General features: G+C 42.7%; 1 protein-coding gene across 1 annotated transcript in view; it reads left to right on the top strand.

Moving 5' to 3' along the window:
- robo1 (roundabout, axon guidance receptor, homolog 1 (Drosophila)) overlaps positions 1 to 18,312 on the top strand; it is a 217,054-nt gene that overhangs the window by 19,597 nt on the left and 179,145 nt on the right. The window contains exon 2 of the mRNA XM_076734888.1: positions 2,472 to 2,596. Within this exon, the coding sequence (XP_076591003.1) occupies positions 2,476 to 2,596 (121 nt within the window). The 5' untranslated portion in view covers positions 2,472 to 2,475. The remainder of the gene's footprint in view (positions 1 to 2,471; positions 2,597 to 18,312) is intronic.

Here is an 18,312-nt window from a genome sequence, read left to right as displayed (position 1 = left end):
CTCAGAGGCCTCCAACTAGCTTGCCCTTAAGTTGCCTGCAAATCCTCCTTTTAAACATTTCATCTGAGCTTTGTCGGGGTTCAAGGATGCTGCACATGAGCACCACATCTCAGTAAGGAACTTCAGGCGTTTGGAAGATAAATGGGAAAAGTTGTGTGTGTGTGTTCATCCGCGGTAACAATGATACCTTGCCCACACTTGTCTCATCTCTGTTGAGTTCAGCTGCTTGGGTCGTGTGGAAGAGTCACAGTGAGAAACCGGAGGTTTTGAATGACATCGCTTTGGTTTAGTAGGCATCCGAAAATCAATTTGTGGGCAATGACTGTTCTGCTGTTGGTTCCTGTCTTTTGTGGGAGTTGGTCACTGAGCCAGCAGTAATGCTTCTTGTCACTGCCAGATTAATTGGCTTCAATCCATTCAGCAGTCATTGAGTCAGATAAAGGGAGACAATAAGGGCCTTTCATTCCTCTCGCACTGAATTTGTAGTGAACGCAGAGGAGGCCACTGAAACAAGTCTTGTAAAACATGTTCATTTCTTTGATGGAGGCGGGCTTGATAATGAGTACAGGGGAATAAGCATTGATTGGACTGTGATGCATCTTCGCATACGTGTTTGTGGTTTCTAGAGGGGAGGACTCAAATAAATCTTCCTTTAACTCTAATCTGTCAATTCATTAATCAAATGGAACAGGGTGATGAGCTGAATCACGAATCCAGCTCCGCACCACTTGCTTCTGGGTCGAGGAGGCCATCTCAACGTATCCCACATTCCCAACCCAAAGACCCTTGGTGGCCACTTGTCACAGCCATCCGCTGACTGGTAATTGCGTATTTATCAGATTGCCTGCAAGAGGATGATGCAGTGAGTTTATCTGACACAATTATCGAGAAAAATGGAGGGACCTAGCCTGCTGCTCCTCCAGGATATCGCTGTGCTGCTGGTTCAGGTGGCCAGGCAGAGTGAAAGCACTGGAATCTTTCAGTCTAACTACAGGAACCTCTTTATCGCACATTTAGCTGGGAATACGCTTGTCATCATCACATGCAAATGGGGCAATTGTGCAAATAGGACATATAATTCTTTGGCTCTGCTGTGACACAGGAGGAATGAGAGGTGATGATAACACCCCCTGCAACAATGAGCTCCCCATGGTTGAGATCTGACAGACAGCCTTTTCAGGCTCTTCTAATTCTGAGAACAAGACATGCATACAAAGGAGTGCAAGAGTGTCCACTGAGTAACCAAAGATAAGAGAAAAAAGAAGCTATAAGAGTAAATTGGTATGCTTGTGCCTTCTTTCTCCTGCAGACCTATTACAGAAAGGAGAGTGAGAGAGACAGAAAGAAAAAGGATGGCATGGAGAGAAGAAGCTACCACTAATAAGCTGCAAATAGTGGGTCCATTTGGTGTTACATGCATTAAAGCACATGGACATTTTTTAAAGAATTAAAGGCACATTTAACACATGATTGCTAGGAGAACATAGTCTACAGCAGGAGGAAAGATGTGGTGTAGTGTCCCTTGCAAAGTGAGCATTTTCCCCACTTTCATTATCGCTTGCATTCACCTTTTTACCGTGGAGAGTCGATGTTAACGCTCTTCATCGTCTCAAAAGATGCAAGGCTTGACAAGACTCAGTCACTGCTGTAGAGCCTTGGAATTTATGATAAAGCCAGGTCCATCATATTTTAGCTGAAGCATATCCAATTCAAGGGGTATGTCATGCCTGGGAAAGGGGGCTGCGAAGAGAAAATCACAGTGCATAACAGTGCAGAGGAGGAAGCATGAAAGAGAGAGAGAGGGACACGGTGAAAGACCAGGAGACGGAGCAGCCGAGGCTGCCCGGCCTGCTGGATGTAATCAAACAAGGGTGAACAGGTTGTTCCACAGATGGCTGATCCAGAGAATCCTCAGATTTATTTCCATGCTACAGACGGTCCCTGTCACTGTGTGCAGGTGATGTCAGCAAGGCGGCATCGTCTCACACACACCACTAAACTCTGACGCTTTTGTCTCACCTGTCTGAAATCTATTTGACACAGAGGCATTTGTTGTGTGTGTGTGTGTCTGTGTGTCTGTGTCTGTGTGTCTGTGTGTGTGTGTGAATAAACAAAAGGAGATACTGGGTAAGAGAAACAACAGAGATTGAGACTGAACTCTCATAGGATTATGAATTATGGATTCAACTAGCATACCATTACAACGTAAAGGGACTCCACAGAGAATTGTTAGTCATTTCTCATGAAAGCTGCTTTGTATTCACTAATTCTAAATGCCATTAGAAATGAGATGTTTTATGTATTGTGGTCATGCTGTTGCAGTAATTGTTTTCTCCTGCACTCTGGCATTTCATTGTAATTTGCACAATAAATTGAATATCCGTTTTCCTTTGTTCTTCTTGCCACCCATTGAACAGAGGGATATCCAACACACAACCGCTCTTTAAATGTTTTATGTTTTTCTCCCACAGATTGATGCCGAGTGATGCCAGGACAGTGAGCTTCGTAATGCATGGCATGTGGTCAGGGGCCACGCCCCTCCTCATAATGGTTCTGCTCAGACTGGCCCAGGGCCAAGAGGTTCCTTTAGTCCCAGGTAAGACGTGTCATATTTCTCTGCACTGGCATGTCTTCTCATCAGTGCCAAAGACTTCATGGTCTGGCCCCATCATCATAGTTTATCATTGTGTGTCTGTCCGTCTGTGAGATTGTCTGACTATGACGTCTTGACACCTTTTCACTCTGATCTATTTTTTATCTACTTACAAGAGTTTGGCACCAGAATGGCAACATTGATCTTAGCACATATCAGCATTTATTCTCATGTAGTCTACAGTTTTACAGTCTTCAACAAAAGATTTTCTTGGAGAGCTCACTTGTAAGCATTTGTGTAGCTGTACCATTATACAGTAAACCGAGTTGCACAGCTTGCAACCATGAAACTCACAAAGTGTACAACTGTTTTTTATTGGCTAGAAGATACAGCACCTGTCCAGGATATACACGGCCTGCAGAGAAAGACTGCAGGGTACCCTGCTAAGCATATACGCAAATTCAATGGATGGCGGATGTTTGGGACATTTGTTAGTTATTAAAAATCCAATTTCAGATCAATTCAATTTTATTTATATAGAGCCAAATCACAAAAGAAAATGTCTCAGGACACTTTCAATGTAGAGCTGGTACAAATCGTACTCTTTGTCGACGGAGACCTAACAATTCCCTCGTGAGCAAGCACTTGGCAACAGTGGCGAGGAAAAACTTCCTTTTAACAAGCAGAAACCTCAGGCAGAACCAGGCGTCTGGGTGGGCGGCCATCTGCCTCGACCGGTTGGGTTAGAGACAGAGACAGAAATGCAATCACAATAACAGTGACCGCCTTAACAATAGACTCTTAACTATATGTAGTATATATAGCATAGTATATACATATATATTTATGTGTCTGATCTATGTACGTATTGGTAACAGAAAGTATATGTACGTAATGCAGCTCTATGGATGTAATAATACTGGATGTATTACTAATAGTAGCAGCAGTTGCAGTGGATGTCAGGCACGGCCATGGCAGAAGACGCAGCTATAATCCACAATCCAGGTTCAACCACTATCCATGAGAACCTGCACGATGACAAAGCACAAAGACTCCGGGGAAGAAGCTAAGTTAGTAACATGCCTCGGTAGAACATGAAATCGTACAGGTGGAAAGGGAGAGAAGAACAGAGGAGCTCGGTGTATCATTGGAGGTCCCTTGACAGTCTAATCCTATAGCAGCATAACTCAGGGCTCATCCAAGGCCAGCCTGAGCCAGCCCTAACTATAAGCTTTATTAAAAAGCAAAGTTTTAAGCCTACTCTTAAATGTAGAGACAGACTGGTGGTGCTATGAAGCTCTGACTGAATATCTATTCTGCTTCTTAATGATGTACTCTTAATAAATTAGAAAGGCTAAAAATATTCTTCACGCTGGTCAGTTTTATTGAGTGCTCTGGGCTTTTGCAGTGCTGCACATGTTGGATTAAACAGAGGAGAGTGTTGAATGGATGTGGCATCTGGTGGTTAAGTGTTTTGGGCCTTGTTTGCATTTAGCCTGAAATGTATTTTTGAGGCACTGTGCCTCTTCTGTCAAAAAGTTACAAGTTCACGAGGTGAACAATGTGTTTCAGATCTTCCCAACATGTCAAGTTAAGAAATAGGAAACCTCGTTTGAGAGTTAGAGGTAAAATGAAAAAAGTCATTCCTGGCTCCACTTTCGCAAAGCAATATGTCATTGTGTTCTGCCACTGAGGTGAAAGAAATGTGTACTTTTTCTTTCATAAAAGTTTTTACCAGCCAAAGATGCTTTTCCTCGAAATATTGCTCAGCTTTGCCTTGATTAATCTACACTTTCTAGGCCATGTACTCAGATTTTTTTCAAGTTTCACATGTTTTTGCATGGCTCTGTTATACCTAAAAAATTTGGTTCCAGATGTTACTGAAATGTCTCCCTGCCGCGGATAAGAGAATAACCTGTGGGTCATTGTCACCATGACTGACAGTCTCAGTCACACCATGTTGACTTCTCTGCTTTCCCACCCAGCTCTCAGCAGACAGAACAACAGGTCCACGCAGCCCTTCACAGCAAAGCATTTCACACTCGCTGCTTTCAGCTTTCACCTTATTGTGACTGCTTTGCATCATTCTCTTGCCTTTTTATTCAGTTTCTTTAACCATGTTCATGCCACCACCTTCTTTCTCTCCATATCTTCTTTTGTTAACACGATCTAGGAAGCAATTTACTTGTCAAGCAGAGAGCACTGTGTGGCTCCCTGTACTCTGATTTAATGGTGTATGTGTGAGCATGTGTGTGCACAGGTGAGGGATCACTACCTTGGCAAAAATGCTTTCAATCACAGCCTTGGAGCAGAATCTCTGACTGGCAGCAGTTAGAGCTATAGTAGGATTGAATTCAGCTCGTGGTGAATTGACAGTTGCTTAAAACTCCGATGGCATCAAACTGTAATAACCAAGGGCTTTTCTTATCTCTATCGCGTGCAACTCATATTCTGCTCTAGTTACAGCTAAAAAGATTCAAGGTGATACCCACAAGAATTGTAAGCGCGGAATGACGTATCTGTGAGTGTTTTGGAGTTGGGAACAAAGATTTGAAAATAGATATTCTTTCTTATGTAAGGCACTTGATGCCTCAAGCAAGGTGTTCAGCTTCTGTGACAATTCACCCAAACCAGAGAGGGATGTCAGATTTAAGTCATGAATTGTACTTTTCTGCAAATGTGTCAGCATAGTAAAGAAACTGTCACAAATATCGAGATGCGGAAAAGTCAAATTCCGCCAGGGCCGCGTGTCTTCCTTCCACTGTGTCTCAGTGAGAGAGAAATGTCAAAGCATCACTTTGATTTTATTCCTTTGCATACTCGCAGACTGACAGCTCTTTTAATTTCCTTGCCTTAAAGTAAATGCTGGCAGCTCCCAAAAGCAATGACTCCCTGTTCCCTTTTTATAAAAGGTGTTTTCATCCTCTGGGTTGTCTGAGCGACTTTATTAACTTTCTCTGGTTCGTGAGTAATGAGCCACTATCCTGTGCACACTGTCTGACTGTGGCAAAAAAAATTTAGATAATGGGAGGATATACGCTGGGAATTTTATTTCTATTATGCACTTTATAATTTACATCCAGTGCCAACTTTCAGTGCTAATACAGGAAGGGGTGTGCCCTGTCTGTAGCTACGTAGGGAAGTCAGGGTGATGGACAGGTGTGTAGTATATCTGATTTTTGGGCAAGAGCCCAAGTAACTTAGACCTTAACCAACTGATCTAGTGGCATCGCCCTAACTCCACCTTAACCATAGCCGCAGTTGCCATGCGCATATTGTGAAAAGCAAGAATCTGAAAAACACTCTCATTGAACATAATCATGGGTTTTGCAGAATCAGCCCAATCAGAAGGAGACAAACAGGTGAATCGGCTGCTGTTAATTTCCACACACGAGCACATTCATTCATCTTTTCTCTTCACTTGGCGCCGCGTTGCCGACCTGTTTCATCCACTCAGCTGAGCATGCCATATGTGCAGTATACTGAGCCACATGCATGAGTCTTCTATTTAAAGATAATAAAGTGGCTCCCTGCCACTGTAATTTACCTGGCGATTGGTTTTCTTGGGAGAAGTATCATTCATTTCCCATAATGCTCTGCCAGCCTCAGTGCAACAGGTGCCTCATATTTTTCAAGTTGGGGGTGGGTGGACAGAGCCGTATAAAATGTGTTTTATAGTTTAGCCTAAAATAATCTGCTTTGCATCACTGATTTCATGTTATTTCTCATGAATTGTGGGATTAATGGAATTATTTATCTCAATCATGCAGACGTTTGTCTTTTATGGGCAATTATAATGTAGGAAAGGTGCAATATCTATGGCTCTGTGTGTCTCACAGTGGGGAGACCGACGGTTTTTCATTGGTGAACTTGCCCCAAATTCCATAACGCAAGATATTTCATCCAGTGCTCTGACTGCTGAACTGAATCTACTCATCTTGCTTTATTTGTGCAAACAAATTAAAACAAACTCCTTTCCACCAAACAGCCAGTTTTATTTTAAACCATCCTGAAGATGAATTTCTTACTGAAAACATTCAGTTTACCTGATGTTTTTTTCAACTAACGTGGAAACACAGTCACGGCTAAACTGTTCCTCCTCCCACATACAGTGAGTCACATGTATCAGGTGAGAGAGCTGTGCTGCGGGTTCTACCTCTTCTCTTCACATTCAGTATTCAGCTGGCACACCACCTCGAGGGTGATTAAATATGTGGTTAATACAGCACCATGAGAGTATTGAATTACACAAGAGCCATGCTGACCTTTTTAAATTACAGAACCAATTGTGCAAGACGGCAGAGAAAGTTTATAACAGGTACTGCCAAGACGGAGCCTGGAGGAGAATGGATCTGCTGCCGCTGTCCTGCTGACGTTTCCCTTATTAGTGTTCTGCACTATAAGCACCCTATTTGACACTCACACTTTGCCTCCATTCTCTCGCTTTGGGTGCTATTTGACTGCAAATTCTTTGTCTCTTTGTCTCCCGATCTTGTGTACAAGCAGCCATTAGAGCATTCTTGCAGCCAAGCTGAAACGCACACGCCCTCACACAAACTAATTTGACATTTCATTTCACCGTTGATGAGACACGTATCACTCTTGACACACAGCGCAGCCTCACTCCATAAATCTTGATCACTGGCCTTTTTCTCGGATGCATCCTAGTCAGCATATTGGCTATGCTGATATCTGAAGGTCGTTTCTGGTGTCTGATCTAATTTGAAGCTGAAGCCAGAAAAATGAAGCAGTCTACTTTGGCATCAGTCGCGTGACTCCATGGAGTCCCAGCCATTTTTCAGGGATGACTGTACTCATCTTCATTCCCCATTGAGAGAATTCGAAACCCGACTGGCAGCGATACAACAATCTCTGCTTTGGCAAAGGGCAGACGAAAGCTTTTTACCAATGAAAAAGTCAAAATAAAATATCCTGACTTTAAAAACAAAGTATTTTTCACTCCTTGCCAACTTTCAAGAGTGATTCCTGATTGCTTTAAACAGCACTTTGCAAAATGCCCCGTGATTGTATTTAGGTGAAAAATCCTCATTTCACCGCTGTGCTTTATTCTTCTTTCTCAAGGGAGTTTGTGTCATTACTGAAGAAGGAAAAGGATTGAAAGCTTGCCATTTCATATAATGAAATTCTTCTGACGGACTGTTTTTTGTTTTTGTTTTTTTTTTGGAGAATGATACAATTTACTGACACCATTTGTTCCATTAAGAGGTATTAAAAAGCTCTGTCAAAAAAAAAAAAAAAAGGCTGAGACAAGACCCTTTCTCTGAACACTGTCCACACTAATTTCTCCTGGCAAACCAATCTTGGCCTTGTCAGTTGAAATTGTACATGTGCTTTTCCCAGTCGTCACTCGTGCATTATTTTCCTTTTCACTTTCTTTCCCGACACTATAGTTTCTTCAGTCATGCATTGAAAACTGTGTTGTTTCTTGTTGGTGGTTCAATGTCTTGCAACACCACTAAGTGTGATATATGGTAGTATTTGTGTTCAGGGAGCAACATGTTTGCACTTGTGTCTAATGGAGTCAAAACATGCAGTTTTTTGCACTGGAATGAAACTCATTATTGGGGCGTGTGTGGACACGACATCAATCACATGTCTTGTGCTTCTTGGTGACTGAATGTGGACTATGGCTGCACTGTAAACTGATATGCACACTCAGGATTTGACGCAGGACCAATCACTCAGATCTGAAGGCCTTAATGTCCCATAGAAGAACTAAGATAAGATGGAAGTAACTTGTCTGTTATCCCTGTTATTTTTGTGATTTCAAGCATGGCGCTGAGGTTGTATTTTTAAGTGAAACATCTCAACAGCTATTTAGATGGATTGACATTCATGTCCCGTTGAATGGTAACTTCTCATCCAGTGTTGTCATTTGGTAAATTATTAAAATTCATGACCAAATAGCTGCAAAACTTATGACATTCCCATAAGCTGGACTTCTTGTTGTGTGCCAATTGCATTGAAAATGTTAGTTAGCATATTAATAGAGTAAGATGGTGAACATGGTAACTATATATATATAAAGGCTTAAACAGCATGTTAACACTCTCATTGAAGGAATGTTAGCATGTTAGCATTAGCATTTCGCTCAAAGCACTGCTGTGCAGAAGTACAACCTCACAGAGCTGTTAGCATGGCTGTAGGCTATCACCTACCTGTAGTCATATGTGTGCTATGGCTTTGGCCACTGCTAAATATATTTTTGTTTTGGTGTCACATTTCCACATGATCATATTTACTGAACGGGAATGCAGTCCCATAAATGCTTAAAAGATTATGATGTTGATCTTGGTTAGACCCTCCACTTATCATTGAAGGTATATAAAGTGGAGAAGCTCCAATCTAGGAAGCTAAGTTACCAGATACCAGTGTAATGGTATCCACGTTTGTCTGTTTCTAATGTGAAAAAAGACAAATTTCCTGACTTATCCTTCATCTTTTAAAGCACTTAGGCCAATGCACAGTTGTACGCTTCCTTACAGATTTTCATTTTTATGTTTCCCACTTTAAATCTGCTTTATCTTGTGTGCCAATTTATCTGCAAAATGACTCATTTTATTGAGCATATTTCAAATGAACATTGCTGCTTTATAATTATGATGTTTTTCTCTGTGTTGTGCTCTCATATGTGGGTTTAGTTAATGTAAATATGCGTCCTTTACGTTGTAGGCTGCAGTGATTCCATTAGAGAACAGTTGCAATCTGTCTTCCATCTTTGTTTTTCTAAAGCGACTTTTCTCACAGATAACAGTATTGTTTAAAGCATCTGACAATATTCCTCTGTCCTGGGGCACAGAGCCCAGTGCTTATCATCTCCCTGCCTCATACTCCATCCAGCCACCATTTAATTACAGAGCAGGGCACAAGCCAGTGTTTCCTCATCATACTCCCTCTGCCCTCAGGCCATCATTTAATGATGAAAAATCTGCTCCAGGAGGTTTGGACATTTGTTTTTTTTACTATTCTCCTCCTTTTATTTTCTGGGCATTTGTCTTTTTGTCATGGAGGTGTGTGTTTGTGTGTGTGTCAGGGGGTGTCTTTGTACACAGCCAGCTTTTGGATTTTTTTTTTTTCTTTCATATTTTGCTCCCAGGCTTGAAATTTGATGTCCTGAGCTTGAGTGTGCTGTTTCTTTATTCCACTCCTTCGGCTCCAGCTTCACACGTATCCACTGTGACTTTACCTTGAACCCCATCGCTACTGTTAAGGCTGGATCTACAAAGTTAGTCCAAGGGGAAGGTGAGATTTAGGGCAGGTCGCACTTCCTGTGAGGGACCGAAAGATAAATCGCCACTCCTAAAAAAGAAAAATAATAAAATAAAGAGACATCAAGGTTAAGTCTAATTAGACACTTTAATAACAGCAGATGCTTTGAGCCCACAAGTGTGTGCAAGCCATTTCCAGCAGTTTAAGCAAGATCAACAGAAACGGCTGAAGTTGTAATGTCATCATAAAAAACGCTGACTAATTTAGTAGTCATTACCACCTACACATGCATCAACAGCCTCTTACGCATTCTACCGAACAGTTCGGAAAGCTTGTTTGAGGCGTTTCCTCATCTAAATCAGAAGATCCTTCAAGCAGCAATAGAAAGTTTTTATTGAATATTCATACTATATGACACAGTGAGTGGTTTTAATAAGGATTTTATTGATAAAAATGTGTTTGGACGCATTTGAATGTGACAAACAGAATGAAATCACTTCCCATCCTATATCATTGCTTTTAGATTAAATACAAGGCAATATGGGAAGAGATAATAGAGTCACAGAATCGCTGCACGTTTTCTCTGCATGCAGCTCTTTTATACCTCTTCCCGCCCTGTGCTTTGTGTGTGTTTGTGTGTGTGTACTTGTATGCATGCGTGAAACGGTGTGCTGTGCATGCAGCACAGCAGAGTTTATTGATTTCCATAGAGACATGACACAGGCACCTCTGCATCTTTTCACCCCATTCCTCAATCTGCCCCCCCACCCCCCTTCCTACACACACATACCCCACCACGCACACACATAAACCCCCCCCGCACCGCTCCCCATCCTCTGAGCCACAACATCCCTCTCACGAGGTTTGTGCTGTGGGGCTGCAGGAGAGTGTCATCTCGCAAATGAATTTCTCCTCACATCCCTCTCTCCATTAAAGAACCTGTTTGTGCTCCTACAGCAGCACACGGCACTCCCCTGCAGCTGTTTGTGCTCGCAGACACAAGTACTTGTTATTTATACCTGTGTTGTGTCTCTGGCTACCAGCATCTCATGCACTCCACAGTACGACTGATTCTTCCTTGCCATATTGACTGTTTTGGTGTACTTTTGTTCATGCATGTTAATGGGTTATAAGTTTTACTTTTTGCCCTGAGGACTTCTGCAAAATCACTGTGGATGCTGTCTTGCCTCCAGATTGCAGGTGCTGCTCTTCAGGCTACACAACCTGAGGGCCAAACTTTAAATTATAGTCTTCATTTGCCAGTTCTTTTACTCCTCTAATTGAACAGTAATAGTACCACTGCACTCCACTCCACTACATCTTTGCCTTCAAGAAACATTCATGCAACTGAAACACTCCTCTGCATATCTTTGTTGTTTTTTTCCGATGGGCAGCACCTTTATTCAGGCACATCTGAACTGGAAATTCAAGATTGAAAGGAGAGTAGACTTTTTTAAACGTTAGACCAAGCATTACACATTCAGTCTCAGCAAGATAACATTGTCAATTCTCACACACACGGGAGCCACGTCATTCTGGTTTCACATGTGATGAGGTGCTCAACAGGCATCCGTCTCCACAAACTGTTGATTTGGATTCTGTACTCTGTATGCTGTGTAGATTGGGTATACTGAGGGACTAGCAGACAAATTGAGCAACATCCATGATTGGAAATCTATCGGTCTACGTGCTTGGCAGGACAATGAACATCTCTGCTTGTCTCCTGCAGAATCGCATGCAGAGATTTCCAGACATATTTGTTGATTTTTGTTTTATGAACGAGGCAATTTTGGCTAATCAGTGTACGTTTGTGTGCATCCCTCATTTATGTGCATCTGTGTATGTACAGGGGAGTGGATTAGTTAGCACAGTAGGAAAAGTTTTTAAATTGAGTGGAAGGAACAGTTGGTTGCAGATCCTCCCCAGAAAGTCGCTGCTTTATCTTAATGTTCCATTGAATTTGAGCTTTAAAGCCTCTGCATTACCGCGGGGTATTCTGTGCATGCAGCCTAAACGGCCTTTGTAAAATACTGAATTGTGAGCTCAATTTCTCATGCACGCTCATCTTTTCCGTTTCCCATTTCAGACAAGATATTGGAGATGATCCCCCTATTCTGGCAAGTGGCTGTTTTTAATGGAAGCTATTTCAGCCCTTTTCATTTGTCAATCAGTCTGAAGTGTGAGTCTCCAACGGTGGCTCAATGCGAGGCTGTAATTGTCAGCGTCCCCTTCTGCCCAACGCACAGCCCGGCGTTTTGCATGTGAAAGGATCCTAAAAGAGGACGTGAGCGCTGAATTAATACCCAAACCGCCTTTTGTCTCCATCACTTTGGCTTTTGCTGCCACGAGACACTGAGGCACAGACATGCAGACAATCGATGAGGAAGAGGAGACGAGGAAGGAGGGGTCTGCTCATTTTTCTTTTTTTCAGCTGCTGTCTAAGTGAAAACGGCAACATCCAGCTCGGGGGGTTGGATCCACCTGTGGGTGCCTTGTTCACTATCCATCTATGGTTTAGGTAGAATTAGTCCAATATGTAAAATACAGCTATTTGGAGATGCTAGAGCTCAGATTCAATGTATACTGATAGAAGAAGCAGTTAAAAAGTTAATACAGCTGCTGCCTCTGAAAAATAAATCCAAGTGATCTCATGTTTCAGTACACTGCTGCTGCCATTAATTCTATCACACGTACACATACTTTAACACTTGAGATGCGACGGGCTCAAAAGTCAGTTGAACAGCATGCCGATGCAGCCCACTGCTACTATTTAAAGACACAAAAGATGAAAGAGTTCAACTTCATGCAAATGTCCTCTGCACAGAAGTGACAACCCAGCACCAACCAGTTACGTTTGCTTTGATTCCCTCGTGAAACAAAAGTACATAGTTTTCTATTCTGCCACATCAGAGTACTTCAGAAAAAATGGAGGAACAACTGACTCTCGCTGCAGCGGCCGCCCAGATCTTTATATAACTTTATATAACTTTAATGAGCCGTTGGGAAATGAGCTACTTCCTTCTACACTGTACAGTAGCAATGTGAGAAAATGACTGTCCAATCGGGACTGAGCATGTGAGTAACGGGCTCAAAGCTTGTGAAAGACAACAGACTGCTTGCTTCTTTATATAGTGTCTTTAAAAGTAGTGGAGGTTTGTTTTATTGCTCATATTAGATAATTATGTGACCTCTAAAACCTAGTGGCTGCACCAGTGATGGTTTAGGTGTGTCCTATCAAAAGGGGGTGAACACAGTACTTTTGAAAACTAGTATTTTGTATTTAATATAATTGATTGAGCTCATTTTGTAGAGATCTCAATCGTTTTTACGTTGCTTAATGTCAAAAAAGACACATTAAATCTCATTTTGATTCAAAATCGTAAAGCATGAAAACTTTCAGGGAGCATAAATGCGTCTTAAAGACGCAGCGTCTGTTCGTGCGAATGCACTGTAAAACACTGAGGAGGTAGCCATGCTGTATGCTGTGCTGTAGAGACTTCCCAACACTGAGGTGTGTTTGTGTATCTGTGTTGGTGACATGAAATATTAATGTGCATTGTGCTTCCAAAGCAGAAGGTCAGGTGCATGGAGAGAATGTGGATGCAGACTGAAAGAAGCTTTAAAGTCACGAACAGAATGTGGTAACTTCACTTCCGTGCTCATCCCCCATTTGAGGCTTGATAGGACTGAATTGCTTGCTAATTCGGTGACAGCGACATTTCAGCTCTCACTGGAAAAGTTCGCCTGCATATCAGCATCAACATTCCAGCCACAGCTGCCTATGGTCCCGGTCTACCTTTCCATTTACAGAGACGATAACCAGGCTATGATTCTACAGTCCCGCTGATAGTAGTCTGTCAGGTAGCCCTGGCATCCCTTGTGTTTTTAGGAAATGAAGCGTTGCTATTTTATGAGTTTCCCTTATCTCCTCTTAATGTTGTTGTCCCACCTGCACCCTCATAATCTCCACAGGCACTCGTAGCCCAGTTCCAACATACTGCTGTCTACTGCACACGTAACGATTTGGATAAGAAATGTTAGGGGATGCTGGGAGATAGCGGCACTGTCTAGACTTAAGGCATTTTCCTGTTTTGATATAATGGTCGGTAAGCAGATAGATTAAAAGAGAAAACAGGCCTGTCTCAGCTCTGTGAGCTGTGGCCAGACGCTGCCAAAATTTTTCACTCAATGTATGACTGCTATCTCTCCCTGAACTCTCATGTGGACATCACGGCATCATACTTTCCCTGTCCGGATGGACGACGTGCTCTAAGCAGCAGCAAAGCCTTGGTTTGATGGTCAGTAAGAGATTTCCCTGGACAAAGTCCCTGCGCTGATGATCATGTCCAGGTATTAAGCCTGATGTACAGCCCCATTTCCCTAATGTTTACGGCAGCCACATGCAGCTTTAATTAACGAAAGAGCTGCTCCTGTTGCTCCAGAACAACCGCACCTGATCAATTATTTCCATTTAGAAACACACATATACACACACCTGACAATAAAATGGGAAATGGCTTTAAAGCAGCAAATTTTGCTAATGAAGGTTGAAATCAGGAAGGCAACATGAGATTAGCTCGCTGTCAGCACTAAATGCCACCCAGGAAATGGTGTACACAAAGACTGCGGGAAATTAATTTGGAACAAAAAGCCAGTGGCAGCTTTTCTACCCTTATCTCTCCATGTGAACTTCACAAGGAGCAGAATGACATTGGTTTTATTACCGCGGAGCACTGATGACGAGCTGGATGAGCGAAAGTGCTGACGAGAGGGAACGAGCGAGTGATCAGTCACTGGCGGGGTGCCCATCACCGCCGTTCAAGGATGCTGAGAGGACGTTGGCCTCTGTCATGTGATTGCCTGGATGAGGAGACCTATGGCAGGGCCAAGTATGGGGGGTTAAACACACACAGCCGGGCCACAACATTCAAGAAAAAGGGAAAACCCCCACACGCTCAGTCTGACACGGGCACACGCTGTAAAAACCCTCTCACACCTACACACACACCTTGTGCATTCAGCACACATTTGTTTGTATAGACAGCTGGGTGGTGATGGCGATGATGATGACGCTGATGTCGGTAGAGCCCCGACTGCATTCGGGTGACTTATGTCAAGTGTCAGCCTCTCTCTCTGCTCCTTTTCTCCCCCCTCATATGATGCACTTCCCCCCGCTCTCTCCCTCTCGCCCTCATATTAATGTCATGTCTCTGACAGTAAGGGCGAGGGAGAGAACGGAGCTGCCTCTGCCTTCTTGCCATTCTTTGCTGAGTTTTATTGCCTATGTCTGTCACACCTTCAGGCTTTGGTGCACAAGTGCAGCTGTGTACTCAGCATTCACTTTTATCAGCTCTGTGGAGTTGACTGCACGAGGCGTAGCTTGAAGGTTACAGTGCCCCGTGAGCGGCAGCTATTCAAACTGATGTATTGATATATCCTTCACACCCATTTTACTGGTATAACATTGATATTAGTCGCTGATTTTTATGCCTGAGTGGACTTGATGGATAGTTAATTGCCACCATTTGAGAATTTCTGTTTATTAGGTTTAACAGTTGCAGCTGGTGGTTGTTAAAAAGTCAGCTTTCAGGCAATTAGTGGTCCTGTGCAGACACAGATACAAGCTTCATTAGGCTCGCGTGTTTAGATGTTGAATTGTCATCCCCAGATGTTTACAAACTTCTTCGAAGCTCTGAGATCTGTTGTAAAATGTAAAACTCATCAAGAGCTATATCCAGATCTTAATCTGATAAAGTCTAAAGTGATGACTGTCTGTTTTTGATGTTAGACACCAAAGTTAGAATCTTTGTGGTGCAAAATTCCCTCTTTATGTTTCAGGACTGTGCACTTGTTGAGCTGCGGTGTAGAAACACAAAGAGGGAATTTTGTGCTAAATAAGACCATAACTTTTGAAGTTAACCACTTGTTTTCCAGCCTCATTTTCCCCCCATCACTTGCACTGGAATTGCAGCATCAGTATAACAGGAGAAATAATTACAGCCACTGATACTTTGTTAATGTGAGAACTGTTTTAAGATTTAAAAATACGAGCCTGCCCTTTAGAAACAAGCTTCATCCAAACAGGCTTAACAGCATGCATGCATTAACCTCAGAAGTGAGCTGAGGTGAGGGTGAAACATACCAGTGGCAAAGAGATGGATTATATGAAAAGGGAATTTGAACTATTTATTTGGTTTAGGGCGTCTAGACTTCATCCCTTTTACTTAAACATTTATTTTCCTGAACCGCATCTAAAGAGGCTTAGATGTCGTCAGTGAAATCACAGTAATTTCTGAAATAATAACACACATCAGGTTATAAATTTGGCTTGGTTATCAATCAATAGGCTGTTGCAGCTCACAACATGCTGGTGCATAGTAGCTGCGTGTAACGGCACAAAGGCTGCTGTGGCGGCGTTAAAGGGCGTCGCTGCGCCAGATGAACGACGGAACGAGTCTGTTTTATGTGCAAACATGGTTAAAATGTGGGTGTGTCAGCATCCATCTGTGGCTGACTGTGGGACTGGGCCTCCTGCACATGTGCATAATTTCACAATGATTGAGCTGCATGATGAGTGAGATATACCCTATAATGAGATGTATAACAATATGTATGCAGAGGATTACACACTTGGTGCAAACACTGCTTATGCATATGCTGCCTTTGTGCATAAACAGACTTTTACTGGCTTCTTCAACAGAGTTTTTTTGCATCTGGCCCCAGAGATTTAGCAAGGCTGTGATACTCACACTTTGCTCTTTCATTTGCATATGCTCACGGGAAAACGGATAGTATGTGCACTTATTAATGGTATAAGACTTCTGTACTGTGACAGATTTGTGAGGATATAAAACTTGACAATGGCGCAACGCAGCCTCTTCAGTGTCTGTGGCATCATTTCCATGCCATTCTGTATTCAGTATTTGGACTGAAATTAATTACCTCTAGTGCCCTTTATCACTATGACAATGCCGAGAGATGTGAAGTTGACAGTGTTGACTTCATTACTTCTCATTTCCATATGAACAACAGCGCTGAAGAGGCCTTCAACCTGCCCACTTACCTCTGCTCTGCTCATAAATTGCCCAACGCCAACGTACGCACACACATGCCGAGTTACTCACACATTCCACTTCACCCGCCCGTCCTAAAACCAGCACATTACCATAGATAACTGCCCTTCACAATCTCTGACAGGTCTTTTTTCTTCTTTGCGCCTCTGATACAGTATCAGATTATCTAGATGAAGTGCCAGCGGGGACGGGAGGGCGCGAGCGACACTGTCATTTGCCAGGGCCGCTCATTAATTGGCCACTGGAATCTACAAAACTTCGATTTATATGGATTGCGGCCAGGTGGCGGAGGGGGTCCAGAGTGTCTTATCAAAAGGCTGCGCTGCTCCAGGCCTTTGTGTGTCGGGTCATTAATCTTGCTGTCAGTGAACTGTCATTCGAAGTATCTTTTGCCTTGTTCTCACCCTTCTCTCTCTTCATCCTGACCTCCCGGGGTTATGAGCTCAGAGGAAAGGGTGGCCGGGCTCTCCGAGGCTTCCACCCATACACCACTCATCTAATCACTTGTGTTTGATGAGTGTGCTGAGTGGAGGTGGGCCTGAGAGACCCACGGGGTGGCTCATCTTTACCTGTTACTGATTCGAAATAGAACTACCAGAGAACCAAACTACAGAGTTCTGGTTTGTGTCTGACAAGGTATATCTTCTTACCAGGCAGTTTTTATGTTTGGAAGGTTTTTTGTCCTTAATTATCTTAATAAGATATTATAACTTCTTACTGGGATTTTATTACTGGTTGAGTAACTTGATGCTTTAAACTAGAACTTCCATAATTTCCTTGTATCCAGACAAATGTACTTGTTTTTAGTCTGGCTGCACTTCTTTTAAGATAATTGCGGGTTCTTTGAGACTAGATGTTTTTCCTTGGTACATGAAATGTTCTTGTTTTGAATGCAGATAATTTTGCTTATTTTTAGTAATATTTCCCCTATTTTATTGCTTTTTTTCTCATTCTTGAGAGCAGAGATTTAGCTGTGTGCTGGGCTTTCATGCTGTTGCACAGTGGACTTGTCGTCTCTCTAAAGGCTCTTGTGCTTTGCAAAGTATACTGTGAAATGATGTTCACTTTCTGTACAGCCACAGTGAAGCATGGTAAACATTTTTGCATGCTGAACAAGTGGACCGTGGTGGAAACTGCCCTCAGAGTGTGCTGACATGGCCATTCTGTGCATGTCTGAGGGAGAGGCCAAGGTGCTGAGCTCATGTTTCCTGACCCAGCAAGCTGCAACAGCAGTAAGCAAAGCATAGTGATGAGATCAGTCAACAGTGCTGAACTCAATCTAACGATGAAGTCCCATTTTAGACAATGCCCTTTAATCTTCCATTCACGTGTTTTTTTGCTAACTTGGCTGCTTCGAAGAAAGAGTCTTGTGTTTATCTTTCCAGAGAGATGAGTTAGTGAATTGGAAGAGAAAGT

Source organism: Chaetodon auriga, chromosome 7 (genome assembly GCF_051107435.1).
Source record: "Chaetodon auriga isolate fChaAug3 chromosome 7, fChaAug3.hap1, whole genome shotgun sequence".
Lineage (NCBI taxonomy): Eukaryota > Metazoa > Chordata > Actinopteri > Chaetodontiformes > Chaetodontidae > Chaetodon > Chaetodon auriga.
This window is presented reverse-complemented; position numbering and strand designations above follow the sequence as displayed.